This window comes from Macaca mulatta, chromosome 13 (assembly GCF_049350105.2).
Source record: "Macaca mulatta isolate MMU2019108-1 chromosome 13, T2T-MMU8v2.0, whole genome shotgun sequence".
NCBI classification, from domain to species: domain Eukaryota; kingdom Metazoa; phylum Chordata; class Mammalia; order Primates; family Cercopithecidae; genus Macaca; species Macaca mulatta.
Window position 1 is genome coordinate 25261149 of NC_133418.1, and position 14920 is coordinate 25276068.

The window sequence follows — 14920 nt, forward strand, 5'->3', positions numbered from 1 at the left end:
ATAAATAAATACCTATGTTTTTTCCAATTTCAGGGAATAGTGAAAGAGGGTAAATGCCATTATTTAGAAACATAAATCACATCATAGGGTTAGAATTAGCTTGAAGTCAAAATTGAAGACTGAAAATGAAAAAGAAAGGTACAGACTAAACTTATTTAAAAACTTCAATGCAGAACTCTAAGAGAAAATATTGGAAAGGTGTACCAGTATTCATTATTCAGTATTCATCCATATTCACTCAGCTATATGTAGTTGAAATCTAACTAGATGAACTTGATCAGATAAAGTGGTATATTTTTCCCACCAACACTGACTCTGGAGGCAGGTGTTTCAGAACTAGACAGCTGCTGCAGGACCCATGTCCTTTCCCTGCCTGCTTCTCCACTCTAGCTTGTGACTTTCATCCTGTAAGATGGTGCTTCTGCCAAGTTCCAGACAGAAGAAGACAGAATACAACGAATAAATAAGCAGCATTGCTTCTGTCAATCAAGCAAAATTTTTCCAGAAATGCACAAGAGATTTCAGATTATGTCTCAACAGTCCTAACTGAAAAGGAGCTGAGGAATTAGATTTTTGGCTGGGACACTGTTGCCCTGTAAAAAATTGGGATTCTGTTATTAAAGAATAAGAAGAGGGAAGAAAGATTGAAAACTTCTATGCAATAGCAAAAAAAATAAGCAACTCAATAAAAAAGTGGGCATACCTTAAGAACAGGCAATTCACAACAGATGAGACCCCAATAGCCATGATCAACCACATGAGTGATCAGAAAACACAAATATGTATTTTAAACCAAAAATGAAATATAATGTGTTGCCCATTTGACTGGAAAAAAATGAAAAACCTGATAATATCAAGTATTGGAGAGGATGTAGATTGAGGAAACTCCATGGAGGAGCTATCATTGCAAATGTGGGGATGTAAACTTAATACATGAATTTGAGGCCAATTTGTAAATTGAAAAATGCACACACCCTGCAACCAAGAAGTACCCCCTAGCAATATTTTTGAAAAGACAAAAACGTTATGTAAATGGAATCATGCAATATGTGACCGTTATACTCAGCATAATGCCCCTCAGATCCATTCAAGTCATGTGTATCAAGAGCTCACTATTTTATTTTTTATGTTTTTTAGAGACAGAGTCTCACTCTGTCACACAGGGTGGAGTGCAGTGGTGAGATCATCACTCACTGCAGCCTCGAACTCCTAGGCTCAAGCATCCTCCTGCCTCAGCCTCCCAAGTAGCTAGGACTACAGGCACGGGACACAACACACAGCTAAATTTTTATTTATTTTTTTTAGAGACATGGTCTCGCTATGTTGCCCACGCTGGTCTCAGATTCCTAGGTCAAGCGATTCTCCCACCTCTACTTCACAAAGTGCTGGAATTATAGGTATGAACCACTGTGACCAACTCACTACTTTTTAGTACTAATATTCCATGGCATGGATGTACCACAGTTTGTCTTACCATTAATCTATTGTAGGACATTTTGACTGATTCTAGTTTTTGTTAACACAAATAAAACCGCTATAAATAGTTGTGTACTGTATACGTTTTTGTGCTGACGTAAGTTTTCATTTTTCTGGGATAAGTTTTCATTTCTTTGGGCTTTTGCTATATTCTTGATATTATAATATGTTGCATCTTCAGTTTTATTCTATTCAATATATAATTGTTTCTTTTCCTTGAAACCTCCCATGGATTGTTTAGAAGTGTGTTGTTTTGTTTCCAAGGGTTTGGCATTTTCCCCATTATTTTTCTATTATTGATGTCCAGTTTGATTCCAGGTGGTCAGAGAACACACTCCGTGTGATTTCAATTCTATTGAATTTGTTGAGGTTTGTTACATGGCCCAGTATATGGCAATTTTGGTATATGTTCCATGGGCACTTGAATGTGAATTCTGCTGGTGCTTGTTGGAGTTTTCTAGCAATGTTGATTTATGATCTTACTCATTGATGGTGTTGTTGAGTTTGATGTGTCCTTATGATGGCAGCTTTAACATTCTTGTCAGATAATTCTAACATCTCTGTCATGTCAGTATTAACACCTCTTACTTGTCTCATTAAGGCTGAGATTTTCCTGGTTCTCCTGGTTCCTGGTGGGATGTGTGGTTGTCAGTTGAAATCTGGACTTTGGAGTATTGTGTTATGAGGCTTTGTATCTCGTTTAAACTCATCTCAGCGGACTTCCTCTTTTGCGACTCAGGAAGGAGAAGTTAGGGTTTTTGTCATGGTGTATGAATGGAGCAGAGCAGTTACTGCCTAAGAATTGTTTTACTGGGCTTCCTTTTTCTTTCTCCTTTGACTAGAAAGAGCCAGCTTTTATTAGGGCTTTTTGTCTGTCTGGGCATTTTGGTGTTTCCGGGTTGACAAACTTCTCCAGAACCAAGTCTGGAATGGATGAGGCAAAAAGAAACCCCGGGGAATGCACTGCTGGGTCGCTCCTTGGGTCCCAGTATTCCTAACTGGTCTGCCTTCTTCTCTCCACCCTTCAGAGTCTTTGTAAGTTTGCTTTAAGTGCAATGTCCAGGGTTTTTATATTACTTGAGAGAAATAGGTAAAAATAATTCTACTCCATCTTTCAGGAAGTAAAAGCCCCTTGTGTATTTTTTTAAACTTTCAAAAACAAAACAAAAAGCAGCTGCAACAGTAAAGAAGCTAGTAACACCCTTGGTGGGAAATTCAAGCCCAAATACACATTTTAAGTTTGGCTAGCCAGTGAGAACATCAGAATAGTTCAGGCTTTAAACAAATTATATTTATGATTACGCATATACTAAAAGCTGAAGTCATCTTATATTTACTAAGCACCTATTTTGTTCTTGTTAGGAAGACACAATGCCATTCCCTGGGAAATGTGGCCTGGCAGCTGGACCTGAGCCACCCGGCCACTAGAGCACAGAGCAAGTACCCTGCCCCAGCCACCCCTCAAGACAGGATCCTTTCTCTGGGAACTGTAGGTAACAACGAAAGAAGAAAGGAAAGGAAAGGGAAGGGAGAAGGGAGAAGGGAGAAGGAGAAAGGAGGGACGGAGGGAGGGAGGGAGGAAGGAAGGAAGGAAGGAAAGAAGCAAGGAAGGAGGGAGGGAGAGAGAGAAGAAAGGAAGGAAGGAAGGAAGGGAAGGAAAGAAAAAAGAAAGAAGGAAAGAAAGAAAGAAAGAAAGAAAGAAAGAAAGAAAGAAAGAAAGAAAGAAAGAAAGAAAGAAAGATAGAAAGAAAGAAAGAAAGGAAGGAAGGAAGGAAGGAAGGAAGGAAGGAAGGAAGGAAGGAAGGAAGGAAGGAAGGAAAAGAAAGAAAGAAAGAAAGAAAGAAAGAAAGAAAGAAAGAAAGAAAGAAGGAAAGAAAGAAAAGAAAGGAAGAAGGAGAGAGAAAGAAAGAAAGAGAGAGAAAGAAAGAAAGAGAGAGAAAGAAAGAAAGAAGGAAAGAAAGAAAGAAAGAAGGAAAGAAAAGAAAGAAAGGAAGAAAGAGAGAGAGAGAAAGAAAGAAAGAAAGAAAGAAAGAAAGAAAGAAAGAAAGAGAAAAAAGAGGAAGGGGAAGGGAAGGAGGGAGGAAGGAAGGGAGGAAGGAAGGGAGGATCCTTTCTCTGGGAACTGTGGGTAACACTAAATCGTCCTGGAACACAACAATGAAAGAAGAAAGGAAAGGGAAGGGAGAAGGGAGAAGGAAGGAAGGAAGAAAGGAAGGAAGGAAGGAAGGAAGGAAGGAAGGAAGGAAGGAAGGAAGGAAGGAAGGAAGGAAGGAAGGAAGGAAGGAAGGGAGGAAGGAAAGAAAAAGAAAGAAAGAAAGAAAGAAAGAAAGAAAGAAAGAAAGAAAGAAAGAAAGAGAGAGAGAGAGAGAAAGAAAGAAAGAAAGAAAGAAAGAAAGAAAGAAAGAAAGAAAGAAAGAAAGAAAGAAAGAAAGAAAGAGAAAGAAAGAGGAAGGGGAAGGGAAGGAGGGAGGAAGGGAGGGAAGAAGGAAAGGAGGAAGGAAGGGAGGAAGAAAGGAAAGGAGGAAGGAAGGGAGGAAGGAAGGGAGGGAAGAAGGGAAGAAAGCAAGGAAGGAAAGAAGGAAGGAAGGAAGGAAAAAAGAACAGCAATTACTTTTGCAACAACCTAATATAAGTTTTAAATAGTTAAATATTCTATTCCATGCATTGTTGCTGAATACCTTATAAACAACAGGGCATCCTATGACCTGAATTTCCCAAGTTATGAGTTGAGGGCTTGAACTAGTTTTAAAAAACAAGGAGGCCAGGCGCGCTGGCTCACGTCTATAATTCCAGCACTTTGGGAGGCCGAGGTAGGTGGATCATGAGGTCAGGAGTTTGAGACCAGCTTTACCAAGATAGTGAAACACCATCTCTACTAAAAATACAAAAATTAGCCAGGCAAGGTGGTGCACACCTGTAATCTCAGCTACTTAGGAGTCTGAGGCAGAAGAATGGCCTCTGGGAGGCAGAGGTTGCGATGAGCCAAGATCACGGCATTGCACTCCAGCCTGGGTGACAGAGGGAGACTCCATCTCAAAAACAAAACAAAATTTAAAAAAAAAAAGGAATCTAGAACAAGACATTAGAAGTATATGTACTTTTATTTTCCTTCTGTGCTATCTTATGCCTACTGCTATTTCTCTTCATATTTAACCTCCAACAGTGACATTTTGCTCCCTCCAGACCACCTGATTGGAGCTTACGTACTCTCACACAGTACCTCCAACCAGAGGAAGTCGAGTGCCACAGAAAGGCATAAAAATCACCAGTAATTTTGCATTTATTTTACTTTGTGCCTTGATACAGAGTACTCAACAAATGCTCTTTGAATCATATTTAATAAATATGTGTATTTGGGATTGTATCATATTGCAGCTACCTGGATATATAATTTAATTAGAAATATAAAAATTTGTGTAGCTCAATCAACAAATGACTTTTCTCTTTCTCTCTCTTTCTCTTTCTTCCCCTCTCTCTCTTTCTTCTCAGTTGATGTTGCTGGAGTTCAGTGTTGTGCAGATGGCAGTGACAAAGGCCATAGCCACATGAGATATGATAAAAGGTCCCTGAAGAAGGTGGAGAATCAGACATCTTATGAAATTTTCCAGAGTGGGTACTGGATCTCTGCTGTCTAGCACCATGCTGTCCTCAGCCCAAGGGGAATTTCCTTCCAGAGACAGAAGACAGTGACTGAGGTGGGGAGACAGATTGTAACACTGAGACTTACGTGGGGACATCAAACAGAAAAAAGGTGGAAAAAACAGAAAATTCTTTCTTCTGGACAACCTTCTCTGTTCTAACTTTAACAAAATTCTCCCCCCAGCGGATGCCAGTACACAACCCTATACATGCTATGTTTTTTCCTATACATACCTACCTATGATAAACTGTATTCATTAGTCGCAGTAAGAGAGTAACAACAATAACTAGTAATAAAATAGAAGAATTCAGTAAAATAAGAGTTACTTGAGCACAAACACTAGGATATCATGACAGTCAATCTGATGACCAAGAGGGCTACTAAGCATCTAAATAGGAGGGTAAGTGTAGACAGCATGGAGATGCCGGACAAAGGGATGATTCAGTCCCAGGCTGGTATGGAGCGGAAGGGCATGAGATTTCATCACACTACCAAGGCACACAATTTAAAATGGGTAAATTCTTATTTCTAGAAATTTCTATCTAATATTTTCAGACTATAGGTGCCTACAGGTAACTGAAACCCCAGAAAGTAAAACTGTGGATAAGGATGTACTACTGTACATCCTCCTTTGAACTAGCCTTATCATTTGCTAGTATATACATATATACCTACATACATACATACATATACACATACATGCACACACCTATATGTGTACATACACACACACACGTGTACATCTACTAATGTTGGAATAACTTTGCTAAATAAGATGCACAACTTGTTAATGTCCTACAGAGCAATGAAACCATAAGCATTGGGGTTATCTTTTCTACTAGATAAAAATCCATTATCATTTTCATAAAGTTTTCTTTACATTAACATCTAACTTTTTGCTATCTAGTTTTTAATCAATCATAAATAGAAAGCAAATGAACTATTTCTCTAGTGAATCAAATGTCCTCAAAAAGACACAAAAGTCATCTTTTTGCTTTATTTTTATTTTTACATAAATTAAAGTTTTAAATAACAACATTCACGGTAGTTTGTGACTGTATATTTTGACTTCGTCCTTCAAACTGATTTTGTACTTTGATGTATCATGCTTGCCTCAATTTTTTATTCACTTCTCCTGAATTTTGCTGGATTGGTTTATTATTTTTGTCTATTTCTTTTCCTTCTAGTGGTTTGGGAGGGTTTTTTTAATCCCATTACTATTGAATGCCTGTTAACTTGGCCCCTTTTTCTTTCAATCTCTATTCCCACGGCCTGAAGCATGAGGGTCAAGCTGTCTGTAATCAGCAGAGAGACGACCCAGGTGTTATTCCACCTCCACTGCCCACCTATACCATTCCCAGCCCCACATAGCTCTGAAGTATGGCTTTTCTGGGGCTCTGTGGGGAAAACTAGAACTGGCTGCTTCAAGGACTCCGCCTGTTTTTGCAATGGAAAAAAGTTCTAGATTCCAGTTTCTCCATGAATTCAATGACATGGTTTAAATATCTGTGGTGTTCTTCAAAGTTTTTTCTTCTAATAGAACCTCTCATGATTCTCCAACCATGAGATAAATTCATTATCATTTTTATATTTCTTTTGTCATTGCAAAGGAGGTTTTGAAAGAGTGGAGGACATGCTAACGAACTCAAAAATCCACATTATTTCTTGTTTCCATCTGTTGCTCATTTGTTATTTCCGTTGGCCTGTCCACGTCCTATCCTCCCTCTTAGACTTGGAACTTTAGTCTCGGCCAGTGTAGGGAAAAGAAAGAGAGATCAGACTGTTACTGTGTCTATGTAGAAAAGGAAGACACAAGAAACTCCATTTTGATCTGTACGCTGAACAATTCTTTTGCCTTGAGATGCTATTAATCTGTAACTTCAGCCCCAACCTTGTGCTCACAGAAACATGTGTTGTATAGAATCAAGGTTTAAGGGATCTAGGGCTGTGTGGGATGTGCCTTGTTAACAATATGTTTACAGGCAGTACGCTTGGTAAAAGTCATCGCCATTCTCCATTCTCAATTAATCAGGGGCACAATGCACTGTGGAAAGTCACAGGGACCTCTGCCCAGGAAAGCCGGGTATTGTCCAAGGTTTCTCCCCACTGAGACAGCCTGAGATACGGCCTGGTGGGACGGGCAAGACCTGACCGTCCTCCAGCCTGACAGCCGTGAAGGGTCTGTGCTGAGGAGGATTAGTAAAAGAGGAAGGCCTCTTGTGGTTGAGATAAGAGGAAGGCCTCTGTCTCCTGCATGCCCCTGGGAACGGAATGTCTCCGTGTAAAACCCAATTGTACATGCGTTCTATTCCGAGATAGGAGAAAATTGCTCTGTGGCTGGAGGCGAGATATGCTGGCAGCAATGCTGCTCTGTTATTCTTTACTACACTGAGATGTTTGGGTGAGAGAAGCATAAATCTGGCCTACATGCACATCCAGGCATAGTACCATCCCTTGAACTTATTTGCGACACAGATTCCTTTGCTCACGTGTTTTCTTGCTGACCTTCTCCCCACTATCACCCTGTTCTCCTGCCGCATTCCCCTTGCTGAGACAGTGAAAATAGTAATCAATAAATACTGAAGGAACTCAGACACCGGTGCCGGTGTGGGTCCTCCGTATGCTGAGCGCCGGTTCCCGGGGCCCACTGTTCGCTCTTTCTCTATACTTTGTCTCTGTGTCTTATGTCTTTTCTCAGTCTCATCCCACCAGACGAGAAATACCCGCAGGTGTGGAGGGGCTGGCCACCCCTTCAAGCCGGGATTATCAGGGCATTTGGGTGTCTGAAAAACCAAGCCCAAACTCATCAGTTTCATAAGTGCATCCAGAGCCAGCATGACCATAATAGTTGCCTATGATGAGTTTCTATGCCTTAATATGAGAAGAGAACATAGGAGCTGGATGCCAAGTAGGTAGACAGGGAGGGCAGGGAACTCTGAGACAGAGCTTGAGGAGCCCATTCCTCTTGCAAAATGAAACAAAAACCACAGCACTGAATATGTAAATCTCGGTGGCTGAACCCCTCCTAGGATAATAAGCCCTGACACAATTGCTTCTATCTTCTCTTACTCTCAAGGAAGTCAAAAAAACACCTGCAGCCCCACTGTCCCCTTGGAAACAAGATGAACATCTACATTTTCTAGAGCGGGACCAGAATCTCTGTTCATATTTATGTCCCATGCATTTGCACATGGCCGGACAAAGGACTTTGCTTCTGCCAGCACATCTGTCTTCAGATATGAGAGGGAACAGACACAACCCGGAAGCAGCAAAGAAGCAGTTCTTTCTCAAGTAACCTCCTCTATCTCCCTCCTTCCTGGCTAAGGGGTCAGCCTTGATCCTTGGGAATCCACGAGACATCCACTCATGACAAACTAGCTGGAAGAATGACAACCAATCAGGTTCTAAGCACCACTGGATGTGAACCACAGAATTCCCCCCTCTCCTTGTGGAATATCAGCTTATGTCTGACAAAAAAAACATAAAAATGAGAGAGTTACAATCTTAAGGAGGAGTCAAGCTAAAGCAAAAAGAATCACCTACTCTGGATTTCAGCGTGACTGCTGAGCTCAAATATATACAAAGAGAGAAAGAACCACAAACTTGAAGATGGATATCGGCTACAGACTTTCCTGAGTCAGGTAGGGAAACTGCCATCCCTCAAACCTTGCAAAAGGCAAACTTATGCCTTGTGTCCCCTGACGTACTGGGTGATGTACTGTATGTTACTGCATTGAGGGGAACTTCCTAAATTGGCTAGTAAATTATGCCAAATAAAAAGCAAAAATGATAATTCTTGAAATGTTACACCTGAGGAACATTGCTAAAATAATGTATCGGTAGTTTTCAGGATGATTTGTAGATGTGCATTGAAGTGTGTGCTTGTGCTCTCTCTCTCCTCTCTCTCTCTCTTTCTCTCCTTGCCTCCCTCCCTCCCTGCCTTTCCTTCCTCTCCCCTCCAAAGCAGTTTATTTTTTTTCTGATAATCTAACTTTGCTGAGGGTTCAATGTAACGCAGTTTCAGTGATGAGTTAGTTGGAATGTTCCCCAAGAAATTCTATTTCCAGCACTCTTATACATGAAATCCAAGAGCCTCTCAGACTATCTTACTGACACCTTGCCTTTCCTCAACAAATCAATCTTATCAATGTCCATCATAGATATTTTGTAGAATGGTAGATCCTGGCAGAGTCTCTCAGATGCTTCTGAGACATGATTTGCTTTCAAAAAATGAACCACACACATCCTAAGGATCTCAGCCACTTTCCATGATTCATTTTATGTTACAGCAGACATCACAACAATCATTCCTATAGATCACCACTGCATGTGATCAATAAAATAGTTTTGCCACAATGATACTTATGCTAATCGTCTTTTATTGGTTACAAAGCCTGCTTTACAATGGTTATTTGGTTTCACTGTTCATATTAGATTTCCAGTTAGTTCACTTAGGAACATGAGTCCCTCGAGCAGCTCGGTCATCTTTTCCATTCCCATTTCTATCCCCTACATCTCTTTCATTTGCAGAAGACTATCTCCTACACTGAAACAGGAAAGCTTTTACCTTTTTGGCATGCTTGATTTAAAGATTATAGAAAAGTATTTGACAAACAAAACTCATACATGTGTGTACATGTCATTTAAAACTTTATGTTTACGCATTGCACAGGAATATTGAGAATGCTACTAGGCAATGTCAGAGTTTACTTTTTTTTCAAAATTAGTACAGTTTTATTATTTCTGAAAACTGTAAAATGAATATATTCACACAACCATACAGAAGAGTAGGAAGAGAAGGTGTCATTGTTCCTCCTCTGCAATCCCAGGAGATAACTACCAAGCACAATTTATGTGTCCTTTACAAATCAGCCCATATTTATATACATATATAATCAATTTAGATGGGATCATGATATCTCACCACACATACTCTTCAGTGGCCTGCATTTTCACAAACACCTTCCACATAACTATATAGAAGCCTACGTCTTCCTCTTATTGTCTGGCTTTGTGCAACATTGTAAAGCTCTAATAGGAGTTTAATTAAATTCCTATTAATGATGATTTCAGTTATTTTTCACTTTTTAAACAATATTTCCATGCATAGTCTTACATATAAGTCTGGACAAGCTTATCCCAGTCTAAGGAGCTCCTTTTACCTTTCCCAATCCCAGCACTCCCTGTCATGCTTGCTACTTCCGTTGGGTGACTTTACTCCTGGAGTATAATCTGCATATAGTTCAGTTAAGTACATGGGTTCTGAGTTTAGGTCACAGCTCTGCCACTTACTGCCATATGCCAGTTCCTTGACCTCTCTGCCCTCAAGTTTTTGCACCTACAAAATAGGGGTAGTTCATAGAGTCTTGGGAATAATTAAATGTGATGATCCATGTACAATGTCTGGCACTCAAGTAAGTGCTCAATAAATGTCACCCTTTATGATTGGTATTGCTTGTATGTCTGCAGAGAAAATCATTTTATGTCTCCTTTAAAAAAGGACTGTGCCCTTGGTCAGCTATTTTGCACATTTAAATTTCACTTGCCAATGTTAACTCTCCACCTCTATCTTGATCCCTCTCATTCCTCATCTTCTGGTGAGACCAACTGCTGATTCAGCTATTCAAGGCAACTAGCAAAGCTGCCAGTGACAGAATCAAATAAACCTACCCTTAATCTTTAGAATTATAGTTATGATTTGTGTTGTAAAAGTTACTATTGTGGTAGTCGTATTAGTCTCCGCTCTATGATAGCCTCTCTGATCTATTATTGATTTTCAATTGTGCGGTTTTTTTTTAATTTATTCTGAAAATGTTTGTTAATCATTTACTAAGTAAAGATACTGGACTGGGACTGAGCCTCCCAAATACAGGACAAATAAAACATCAAACAACTTATAATTTAGAAGGGTAGAAGAGAATCTGAAAGCAGGTAAAAATAAGGAGGCACTCGGCCAGGTGCGGTGGCTCACACCTGTAATCCCAGCACTTTGGGCGGCTGAGATGGGTGGATCACGAGGTCAGGAGATCAAGACCATTCTGGCTAACGTGGTGAAACCCCGTCTCTACTAAAAAAATACAAAAAAATCAGCCGGGCATGGTGGCGGGCAGGGTGGCAGGCACCTGTAGTCCCAGCTACTGGGGAGGCTGAGACAGGAGAATGGCGTGAACCCGGGAGGTGGAGCTTGCAGTGAACCGAGCTCGTGCCACTGCACTCCAGCCTGGGTGAGAGAGCGAGACTCCGTCTCAAAAAATAATAAAAAATAAGTAGGCACTTTAGGCCCAGTGACCTGTCTCTGTACTCTGTAAATTCAGGTCACCTGCTCAGGGATAATCTGAGAGAAGGTCTCTCTTCAGTTGAATCTTGAAAGACAATTAGCAGTTCACAAGCTAATCCAAGTGGACAAAGGTGTTCCCAAGCAGAGGGAGTGCAAAAGCTGGAGGCCATAGAAAAACTGTAAGGAATGTCGGGAGGTGGGAGTAATGTATGGAAGGGGTGGAGATGGAAGGTTAAGAGAGATACAAGACTGCAAAAATGGAGCTGGACTCAAAAGAAAACACTGCAAAGGTCTTCAGTGTTGTTGATGAGATCACTGTGGAAACACTATGGAACACTGGGACTCCATGGCAGCTCCAAAGATGGCATGCACCTGGTCCAGCTCAGACAGAGCTGAGCTCTACCTGTGCTGTGACAACAGACACACCAACCAAGTAAAGTCTACTTTTCTACTCTGTTAATCTTCACTTTGGTTTCATATACCATCCGTAGCTACATTTCAAAATGCACTTCAAAGTTTTGAGCCTTAATTTGATATACATTTAGTCTGCCTTTTTAAAAATAACATTGCAGCAAAGGAGAAGTTAAAATAGTAAGACAGCCTGTAATTATTACTCACTGAGAAGCTGATTTCCATAATTACACTAAATGAAGTTTATCCTTTGCAAAAGCCCCCCAGCCCACCCCAAAAGAAAGTACAAAAAAAAACTGACCATTTTTTTCATTGCTTTTCTTTGTAATTTACATTCAGTCTACTTTCTAAAAAATAAATAAATAATAAGCAGTCCAGATGTGGCAAGTTGCTAAAGAAAGGAACCATCAGGCCATAGGAATAAATACATTCTCTTCTTGGATTTTAGATCTCACCTAAGAAAATAAACATATACTATGTCAGAGAAGCCTCAGGGCTTCCACACCTGCTCAAAAAGGGAGTTGAGCTTCAGCAGCTGACCCAGGGCTCCGTTCCCCTTTGGTGAGAAGGGTTTTTGTACAGCAAGACAATGGAGAGCTCTCACTGTGGTGGACGTTCGGCCAAGGGACCAAGGTGGAAATCAAACGTGAGTAGAATTTAAACTTTGCTTCTTCGTTGTCTGTGTCTTCTGTTCCCTGTGTCTATGAAGTGATCTATAAGCTGACTCTGCAATCAGACTCTGACATCCTTCAGGGAAAATATAAAGATAAGTCTGTAGTCAAACTTGAGAATTGAGTGTACATTTTCTTTGAAGAGCAAGCAAGATTCATTCATTGGGTAAGAATAACTTGCCTAAGCAATAGCTTCAGAAATGTCCTGGGGAACATAACATGTTCTGGACAGAGCCTTGGTCAATTGTCAGAAAGGGAGTTTTTGTATAGGAGGGAGGTTAAGAGGAACCATTGTGTGTACAGTTTTGGCCAGGGGACCAAAGTGGAGATCAAACGTAAGTACTTTTTTCCACTGATTCTTCACTATTTCTGTCTAATTAGTTTACTTTGTGTTCCTTTGTGTGGATTTTCATTAGTTGGATGTCAGGGAACTAACAAACTTCATTCCCAGGTTAGGTACAGTGGAGGGGAAATTGTTCCACAGCAGGCTAGCTTGTGGCTAACTTTTAAGATTTCTAAATCAAAATAACTTCAGTGGGGGAAGGAGGTTTGCTGACCTTTCAGGGAGGTTTTTGTAAAGGGAGAAGTTAAGACGAATCACTGTGATTCACTTTCGGCCCCGGGACCAAACTGGATATCAAACGTAAGTACATCTGTCTCAATGATTCGTGAGATTTTGGTGCCATTGTATCATTTGTGCAAGTTTTGTGATATTTCGGTTAAATAAACCTGGTGACCCAGAAGTAAACAGCGGGACACCAGAAAATCAACTTAAAAAGCTGAGCAAATAGACAAATCATTGGGTTTGGGAGGAGAATAGGATTCATGGGGGAAATGGGAAAGAAATAGCTAGATTTTTCTCTGAACAAGCAGCCTATCTCATGATTGGCTTTGAGGGAGGTTTTTGTTGAGGGAAAGGGTAAGATCCCTCACTGTGGCTCACTTTCGGCGGAGGGACCAAGGTGGAGCTCAAACGTAAGTGCATTTTTGTAATGTTTTTTCTTATAAGGTTGTAAATTTGGGGAATTTTTATGTTTAAGATATTAGCTCAGGTCAATTCCAAAGAGTACCAGATTCTTTCAAAAAGTTAGATGAATAAGGGACTGAAAATTAGTTCATCTTAAGGGATAGCCAAGTGCTAGCCGGTTAAGTGAGGCATCTAAATTGCAAGATTTTCTCTGCATTAGTCAGGCTAGTGACATTAACAGGGAAAACAGATTTTTGTTAAGGGGAAAGTAAGTTAATACTGTGGATCACCTTCGGCCAAGGGACACGACTGGAGATTAAACGTAAGTAATTTTTCACTATTGCCTTCTGAAATTTGGGTCTGATTGCCAGTATTGACTTTTAGAGGCTTAAATAGGAGTTTTGTAAAGATGGGTAAATTAGGGCATTTAAGATTTATCATGGGTTACGAAAGTTAAACTCAGCTTCAAAAATGGATTTGGAGACAAAAAAATTAAATTGTTCTAAACTGAATGACACAAAGTAAAAAAAAAAAAAAAAGGTTTAACTAAAAAGGAATCCTTGTATTTCTAAGGAGCAAAAGTAAATTTATTTTTGTTCACTCTTGCCAAATATTGTATTGGCTGTTGCTGATTATGCATGATACAGAGAAGTGGAAAAATATATTTTTTAGTCTTTCTCCCTTTTGTTTGATAAATTATCTTTTCAGACAACTATAAAAATCAATAGCATGCCCTAAAAAAATCAGGAAAAAGTGACGTGTACCTATTTGCTATGTAGAAGAGGCAGCTTACTTGAAAATCCGCAGCAATGTTGTTTTTAGAGTCTATAATAAGCAACAAACTCAAAAAGACACATTCTGTAGGAATAATGGCTTCACAGATAGAGATCATTTTTTAAAAATCCAATTTGTCCATTAGACTAAACATGAAATTATCTCTTATTGCAATGGTGGAAAGGTGGTTATTCCCAAAAGCTCAATCTCAAAGAAATATGTTTAAATTGAAAAAAAGTAAATAATTGCAATTTTTAATGACCATGGGTCTATGAAAAAATAGGAAATCTTTTGAAGAGTATGTTCTTTTATTGCCCTCTGTTATGACTTGTCTATATTTTTATTCCGCCAAGAAGTCGGTGGCACCGCGAGCTGTAGACAGAGCCGCGGTCTGTCTTGATTAAGCGGCTTTGGTGGCCTTGCCGCCGCCCTCTTGGGGCAGCCGCCTTGCCGCTAGCGGCCATGGCCACCCCGCGTCTGCCCGATTAATGCTGCCGTAGCCAGATTTCCTGATGCACAGTGATACAAATAATGCCATTAACGGAAAGAGAACAGAAACGTTACGGGCGCTGAGCTGGGAAAACTAGGGAGAAGACTGATTTATTAGAGATTTCAGAAATAAAATTCACATTCATTACGATATCTCATTAGTGAAAATTTCCATTGGGGATTGTAAAGAATTTAAAGCTTTTTTTTTTTTCAGT

The 14920-nt window shown here is 40.0% G+C and overlaps 1 protein-coding gene across 50 annotated transcripts in view; it reads left to right on the plus strand.

The window, feature by feature from the left end:
* LOC701504 (immunoglobulin kappa light chain) overlaps positions 1-14920 on the plus strand; it is a 676887-nt gene that overhangs the window by 659722 nt on the left and 2245 nt on the right. For 20 of the 50 annotated variants that reach the window (XM_077959056.1, XM_077959054.1, XM_077959052.1 and 17 more), the window contains exon 3: positions 12413-12450. In XM_077959056.1, coding sequence (XP_077815182.1) covers positions 12413-12450 — 38 coding nt within the window. Of the gene's footprint in view, positions 1-12412; positions 12451-12772; positions 12811-13080; positions 13119-13412; positions 13451-14920 lie in introns of all 50 variants that reach the window. The other 30 variants (XM_077959047.1, XM_077959046.1, XM_028832069.2 and 27 more) reach the window with 5 other exon arrangements.